Consider the following 7,899-nt stretch of genomic DNA (forward strand, 5'->3'; position numbering starts at 1 on the left):
GCAACCACGTGGCGTGATGGACCCGAGACGACTAGTCCTCCTTCCTTTTCTCTTCTTCCTCTCGCGCATCCCTCTCTTTCTCTCTCCCCGCTGCCATGATCAACGCATCACCCCACGCCGCAGGCCTCCCAGGCGCGCCGCCGTTCAGCAGATCTGGCCGCCCTCGACCAGATCCGCGTGGATCCACATGCATCGGAGCTCTCCCTACCTCTCTGGACCCGGCCACGCCGGAGCTGCAACCAGCCATGGCAGGACTGCACCCCGCGGCGCAAATTTGCTGGAACCTCGACGTCACGGCGAGACGACGGATGACCATTTTTTTTGCTACAACTGTGTTTTGGTTTTGCTACTACCATAGAGATTTTTTGCTGGAACTGATGGTATTTTTTGCTTCAATCAGAGATGCGCGATAGCTGGGAGGCTGGCGAATGCTGCAACAGTTGACAAGAAAGCTTCAACCCAAGATTAAAAATGCTTCAACCGTATATACAGAAAGTTGTAAGCGATCAGTGCTATCGAGGAAAGCTACAACCGTCTATATAAAAGGCTACAACCTTTGATGAAAAAAGATTCAACCGAACGATAGAGAAAAGCTTTCACCCAGACGCTGCTCAAAAAGAAAAAAGTTTCAATCGTTTACAGAAATGCTTCCACCGTAGAGGGGAAAGGCTTCAACCATTGAGATAAAAGCTACAACCGTGTCAAGTTTTTGCTACTACCGTCTGTGTTTTTCCTACATCCATTCATGTGGCCATGGTGCTTTTTTACGACTGAGGTGTGACCGGCGACGACGAGGACGACATTTTTGTTGCAACATCCTCGTTTTTTGCTACCATTGGCGCTGTGTTTTGCTACATCCGATTAACATTTTTGCTACAATGGCGACGTTGATGGATTCTTTTGCTGCAACCGTTGTCTTCATTTGCTACGACTGACACGGGAAAATGCTACCACGGGGCATCTTTATTTTTTGCTGGAACCAATCATCGGTTAGGCGGAGCTGCATCCATGGCACTTCGATGAGCAGCGGGGGCAGCGAGCGGTCGGGGCGAGCCGAGTCCCGGAGCGCGGGGCGGCTCCGACGTGCGGCCAAGGCGGCGAGCGGACTGGACGAGCTGAGTCGCGGAGCTGCATCCATGGCGCTCCGACGGGCGGGCGAGGCGGCGAGCGGTCAGCTCCAACCGACGGCCGGGGCGGCGAGCGGCCGGGGCGAACTGAGTGCCGCAGCGTGGGGCGGCCCCAACGGGCGATTGGCACGGCGAGCGCTCGGGAAGACGAAGACAAGGTAAAAAAAAGTAGAGGAGCTCAAATCTAACGGTGTTGCACAGCAAATCAGGCGGCTGGGAGCAGATTGGCCGAAACATTCGGCCGGTGCGTTGGCGCCTAGCGGTGCTCATTAACCAATGATGGTACCACTACTACCCGTAGCGCAGCCATAGCTAGAAGGAGATCTGTTACTAAAAAAAGCTAGAAGGAGAACTTGTAGAGCATGTCGTGCTTGTACACCTGGCCGGGCCTCACCGTCACCGACGGGAACTCGGGGTGGTTCACGGCGTCCGGGTACGCCTGCGTCTCCAGGCAAAACCCGTCGTACTGCTCGTACAGCTTGCCGCCCTTCGCCTGGGTGTGGTTCAGGAAGTTGCCGGTGTAGAGCTGTATGGCCGGCTGGTTGGCCCACAGCTCCAGCGCGCGCCCCGACTTGCCGTCCCGCGCCACCGCCACCTTCCGCATCCCCTCCCAGTCGATGACGTAGTTGATGTCGTAGCCGTAGACTTTGCCGCCCTTGACCTTCCGGATGCGCGCGCCGATGGGCGTCGGCGTGCGGAAGTCGTAGTTCGTGCCGGCCACCGGGTCGACGCGGCCCGACGACGGGAGCAGCTCCTCGTCCATCGGGGTGTACCGGGACGCGGAGAGCTGGAGCGTGTGGCCCAGGATGTCGCCGCTGCCCTCCCCGCCCAGGTTCAGGTACACGTGCTGCAGGAAGTTCACCGGCGTCGCCTTGTTCAGCGCCGTCGCGTTCGTGCGGATGCTCAGCTCGTACGGGCCCGTCAGCTGGTACGTCGCGTACACGTCCAGGTCTCGGACAAGTATATTTTTCATCCCTTAATTGTTGGCGAAGTCTAGATTTGGTCCCTCAACTTTAAAACCGGACAACTTGCGCCCTTAACTACTGAAACCGACCAAGATTCATCCCTGGTCACGGTTTTGACCGGTTTCGGTGCTGTCTCAACCCGGTTTTGACCGTGCCGACTCAAATTCGCATACCTTTTTCAAATCCGTTTAATGTTTTCAAATTCGGGTATTTTTTTCAAATACGTGAACTTTTTAAAAATTTGTCTTCCAAATCTGCGTACTTTTTCCAAGTTCACGTACTTTTTTTAAATCCACGTACTTCTTTAAAGTTCCTGTGGTTTTTTTAAATTCATGTAATTTTTAAAAATTGACATACTTATTCCTATTCACGTATATTTTTTTGGGTTTGAAAATTTTATGTGAAATTGAAAACGTATGCGGATTTGAATATCTTCGCGAATTAGAAAAAAATGTGTGGATTTGAAAATTTATGTCAACTTGAAACAAGTATGTGAATTTCAAACAAAGTTCATGGATTGGAAAGGAACACGGATTTGAAAAAAATACACGAACTTTAAAAAGTATGCGGATTTGAAACAAGTACGCGAATTTTAAAAACAGATGGATTTGAAAAAAAAAATACTTGGATTCGATAAAATTACACGAAGTTGAAAAAATACACTGATTTGAGAAAATTACGCAAATTAAAAAATCATGGATTTGGAAAAGTACACAAATTTCAAAATAGTTCACAGATTTGAAAAAGGTATGTTTATTTTTGAAAAAATTGCACGACCTTGAAAAACTATGTGGATTTGAAAAGAGTATGTGAATTTTAAAAAGTTCACGGATATGAAAAAATTACACGAATTTTAGTCGGCACCGGTCAAAACCGGGGTCAGTCAGCACCAAAACCGGTCAAAATCGAGACCAGGGACAAACCTTGTCCGGTTTCGTTAGTTGAGGGTGCAAGTTGTCCGGTTTTGGAGTTGAGGGACCAAATTTAGACTTCATTAAGAGTTGAGGGACGAAAGTATACTTTTCTCTTTTTTGAATGGTAAAGAATTTGGTCGTATCGTTTTTCCTACCTTGCTCCCCGTCGAAGCTCCGGTAGTAGAGCGTGATATACGGGGAGTCGTCGCCGGCGACGTACTCCTTCACCGTCCATATGACTTTGCTGAATCCCCTGTGGCCACCTATAACAACGGAAAATTAATTACCGCGTGTTATCGCGGGTAGCTCTTTGACAGAATCGAACAATGCATACCATGGATGGAGTTCCTGCCGTCGTTGATGTACGTGTGGTATACTTTGCCGTCGAGGACAAAGCGGCTCCTGGCCATTCTCTGCGCCACCCTCCCATTTAGCGGCCCAAAGGCAGAGTTATCAGTCTGAATGACCAGAGGAAACAGGAACTTGAAATTAACGTGGTGTCTCATCATGGTGTCAAAAAAAAAAACGTGGTGTCTCATCAGGACAGCAATGAAGTTGAGAGATCAGGTGAATAATCGGGCCGATCTTTGCTAGGAAAAGAAATGATTTCATATTATGAATCGAAAAAAGAAAGAAACAAAACGAGGAGCGGCGCAATGTTCATTCTATGAGCAATCTACATTTCAGACGGACGCTGAAGGAATAATGCAGAAAAGATAATTTTGAGAAGGTTTCAGTGAACTCACAACATACTCAGCGAGGGTGTCTTTGCCCAGCACAACATCGGCCAAATTCCCTGCAAAATAATTTGTGCGAGGTAAGTGAGTCTCACACGCCACAGGAACGCAAGATCACACATAAGAGGCGATACGATTTTCTTGGCATGAGAAACAAGATCTTTTGTCCTTGTTTTTGTGGGGTAGAGAGAAGAAGATGAAGATACCTTTGGAATCAGGGACGAGGATCGACATGATGGTGGCGCCCCAGTTGGTCATCTTGACGGAGAAATCCCCTCTCTTGAGCTCGTACACGCCGACCATCTTCCTCCTCGCGTCGGCGCCGCCGGCCAGCGCGAGGACCGCGAGGCACAAGAGCACGGGAAGCACCGGAGCCCTCGCCATTGGGGCCCAACACGACGCTCGTAGGCACGAAGGAAGAAGAGGACAGCTGTATGTCATCCAGAAGGGGTGGGCAGAGCTGTGATATAGGCGGACAGTCGCAAGGCTGGGCCTGGGCTGCAAGCTTCCTTTTAGAGCAGGATCTTTTTTTTAATAGTATCTAAAATACAATATCTTTTTAAATAGTATTTAAAATACAGTATCTAATTTTTAAATAGTATCTAAAATACAGTATCTAAAATCCTCTAAAAAAATCTAAAATACAGTATCTGCTTGAGAAAGGAAATCAAAAAGAAACGAGGTCAAAATTTTGGGTTGTCAGGCACTTGCGTCCCCACGTGTACTGCTGGGCGTCGGTTACTCAGAGCATCTCCAACCGCCCCCCCCCCCGCCCGCCCAGGAGTTTGAAATAGCGCCGCCTGAGGGCGAACCGATGATAAATTTGGCGTGGATGCGGTACGTTTTCCCGTCGCCGCTCCAAGATCACCCCAGACGCCGTTTTTTAAAACCATACTTGGCCAAAATTCGGCCAAACGCGACACAAAATTGGGCAAATTTTAGGCGTTCAATTGATTTTTGTACATATTTAAAACATAATTCGAAAAAAGCAAAGACTATGCCGCCGCCACCGCCCGTCGCGCCGCCTTCGGCCTACACGCTGAAGATCTTGCAGAAGGCGCTGTAGTCGCCGCCGTCGTCGTCTTCCTCCTCCTTCTTCACGCCACCGCCGTCTGACGATAACATGTACCTAGGGTAGGGTCTTAGGCCTGTCCTAGACACCCTACCCAAGGCCACTACCCTAGAGTCAAAGACATTCAAAGACCAACAGAAGATACCGATTGAAACAACCCCTGAATGGATCCACTCGGATATCCCAATTCCAATCGACCATTGTAACGCCACTCGACCATATGAAGAATCACTCGGAATACAGAAGACCTATAGTCACCCCAGTATAGCAACGGTCAGACGTTCACTCCGTAGTCTTAGAGATCATTAATAGTCATTTATAGCCGGTGTTACCAGTAACGCTCCTATCTTAACTCACATTGAACCCTGTGTAACTGAGGGCTGGAGGGGCCCGACGCACTCTATATAAGCCATCCCCTCCTCTAGCACAAGGGTTCGCATCCCTGTAACTCTCACGCATAATCCAGTCGACAAGCCTCCGAGGCACCGAGACGTAGGGCTGTTACCTCCTCCGAAGGGGCGTGAACTCGTAAAACTTGTGTGTACAACCTCACCGTAGCTAGGGCCTTGCCTCCTCCTACGTACCCCCTAGTCTTACTGTCAGACTCACTCCCACGACAGTTGGCGCCCACCGTCGGGCAGGCGTCATAGCGACTTCCGGTGAGGTTGCAGTTTTTCCGATCGACACCAACATGGTTTCCGGCGATGGTTTGGCTATGGGCCACGAGATCCGTCTCGGTGCGCTCGTCTTCATCGCCGACGACTCCGCCTGGCTCCAAGAAGCCCCCCTCGACGTCGAGGCCCTTCCCATCCGCTTCCACGCGAGCGCCTGCGCCGTCCTGCCGCGACAACCGTCGACCCAGTATCGGTCGACTCCCGCAACATCCACGATCCCCGCTGTACGTCGTCGCAAACGATCCGGTCGGTCGCGGCTCCAGCGGTGGGTGAAGCATGCGGTGGCTCGTCAGTCGACCACCTCTCAAGTCGCGGCAATCGAGCCAGGTGAATCTCTCTATGGGCCATTCAATCTGTCGACTGGTTCTGCGGACACAACTTCCGAGTGCGGGAGCAGCGACCCTGCGGCGGAGGTCCTCATGGTCGACTCACATCGCAGCCCGCCTGGTTTCCGTTGCGCCGGCGGCGGCGGTGGCAGCAACGGTGACGGCCCGCCGTACGTTCATGACGAATATCATCCCCAATCCCTCACTTCGGAGCAGAGGGAAGAGCTGCATCGTCGTACGTGGAGGCGCTTTAGACCCCCATCGTTGGGGAGACCTCTGAGGCTCGAGCCTTGGAGACTACGCGCCTGGCCACCTTGGCTAAGCGCGCGCGTCTGGAGAATATCCAACATTCACTCGACGAACGCGCCCGTCAATAGGTCCCTGGATCCAGTCAACGACCACGACAACTGTTCCCACCTGAACCTCAGGTATACCACACTCCGGTCCAAAATCTTGTAGCTGCGACACGTATAGCAGACTCAATTCAGCCGTCTCGTTCAGAAGCTGGTAGAGGTTTACTGCAGATCCGAGCGCTGCTCCAAGCGGCGGGTGAACAGAACTCAGCTGTTTCTCAGTCGCACAACAGAATCCATAGTAGATCTGTGGTTGTAGATATAGTTTAGTCAATGCATAGCCCAAGATCGCCTCTGCGGCGTGAAGATCGTGGTTACCACCAAGATCAGTACCTCGGTCGGGGATACGGTCAGTTTGATCCTCGTGATGACCGTCGTCGAGTCCTTACGCCTCCTCCAAGAGGTGGATCGTACGCGCCCCGGCGGTATGATGATAGGCGCCCGTATGGTGACGAGCGGAGAGCTCTAGTCGACCCAAGAGAGCCTGAATTTGATGCAAGGTCTGTTCTTGTTCAAGGTTTGGTCGACAGAGGCAGAGCACACAACGAAGGTCAGGAAAGAGATTGTCCATTCAATAGCAGAGCATTTGTTTTAGGGCCCGAGTGTTTCATCAGGGCCATCAGGGCCGCTGAGATCCCTCCCAACTTCAGATTGGCTGCTGGGTAAGCAAGTTCACCGGTGAGTCGAAGCCAGATACTTGGCTAGAGGACTACCGAGTGGCAGTTCAGATTGGCGGGGCAACGACGATGTGGCCATGAAGCACCCCCCTCATGCTTGAAAGTTTGGCTAGAGCTTGGTTGAATCAATAGTCCCCGGGGAGTATTCTTTGCTGGGAAGATTTGGCCTGAGTGTTCAACAAGACATTCGAGGGCACGTGCAAGCGACCTGCTGGGCTAACCGAATTGCAACATTGCGTTCAAAAGCCGAATGAAACTTTGAGAGATTTCATCCAGAGATGGACTACCCTTGACCATGTGGTGGAAAATGTGTCAGAGCACCAGGAAGTCTGCACCTTCAAAGAGGGTGTCAGATACCGAGAGCTCATCCTGAAGTTTGGACGACCCGGAGACATGTCTCTGGATCGAATGCTGGAAATAGCCACTCGGTATGCAAATGGTGAAGAAGAAGACCGACTCCGTAATGGTAAAAGGAAACCAGTCGACCAGGACACTGGAGGTGGAAACACCAATCGGAAATAGAAGCGTAAATCAGAAGTTGCGGGTTCCGCAGAGGCTACAGTTCTGAATCATGGAAAGTTCAAAGGAAAACCTAAGGGGCCGTGGGTGCCCAAAAAGGTGAAAGATCAGTCAGGCAATGACATCCTGGATTTACCGTGTCATATACACACAAAAAAGGACAAAGAGGGTAACCTGATTCTACCCAAACATACCACCCGACAGTTCCGACTCCTGATGCAGCAGTTTCGAGAGGGTCAGCCCCCGGAGAAGGACTCTGATAAGGAGGAAAAGGAAGAATATGATGGCTACCCCAATGTAAACACTACTTTGGTGATTTTTGCTGACGCTGAGAGCAAAAGTCGACTGAAGGTTATCAACAGAGAAGTGAACATGGTTGCTCCGGCAACTACGACGTACTTAAAGTGGTCGAAGACTCCCATCACATTTGACCAGTCCGATCACCCAGCGCACGTTGCTACCCCCGGGTGGCAAATGTTGGTGGTCGACCCATTCATTGGGGGCACTCGACTGACTAAGGTTCTCATGGATGGTG

At 51.1% G+C, this 7,899-nt stretch overlaps 1 protein-coding gene across 1 annotated transcript; it reads right to left on the bottom strand.

The window, feature by feature from the left end:
• Positions 1–1,397: 1,397 nt before the first annotated feature.
• Positions 1,398–4,146, bottom strand: LOC125533609 (galactose mutarotase-like). Its single transcript, XM_048696992.1, has 5 exons — positions 3,950–4,146; positions 3,753–3,802; positions 3,341–3,464; positions 3,162–3,269; positions 1,398–2,102 (listed from the first exon to the last, which is right to left on the bottom strand). Exons 1-5 carry the CDS (start codon positions 4,125–4,127, stop codon positions 1,468–1,470), a joined length of 1,095 nt encoding a protein of 364 aa, XP_048552949.1. The 5' UTR covers positions 4,128–4,146; the 3' UTR covers positions 1,398–1,467.
• Positions 4,147–7,899: the final 3,753 nt, after the last annotated feature.

The sequence above is a fragment of the Triticum urartu genome, chromosome 2 (assembly GCF_003073215.2).
Source record: "Triticum urartu cultivar G1812 chromosome 2, Tu2.1, whole genome shotgun sequence".
NCBI lineage: Eukaryota > Viridiplantae > Streptophyta > Magnoliopsida > Poales > Poaceae > Triticum > Triticum urartu.

Bases quoted from the DNA above. Each gene is read 5' to 3' on its own strand.
- LOC125533609 (XM_048696992.1), bottom strand. From the start codon at position 4,127: ATGGCGAGGGCTCCGGTGCTTCCCGTGCTCTTGTGCCTCGCGGTCCTC. The intron at 3,270-3,340 runs GTATGCATTGTT...CCGTTGTTATAG, and splicing joins CGGCAGGAACTCCATCCATG to GTGGCCACAGGGGATTCAGC. The intron at 2,103-3,161 runs GTAGGAAAAACG...CCAACAATTAAG, and splicing joins GAGCTTCGACGGGGAGCAAG to GGATGAAAAATATACTTGTC.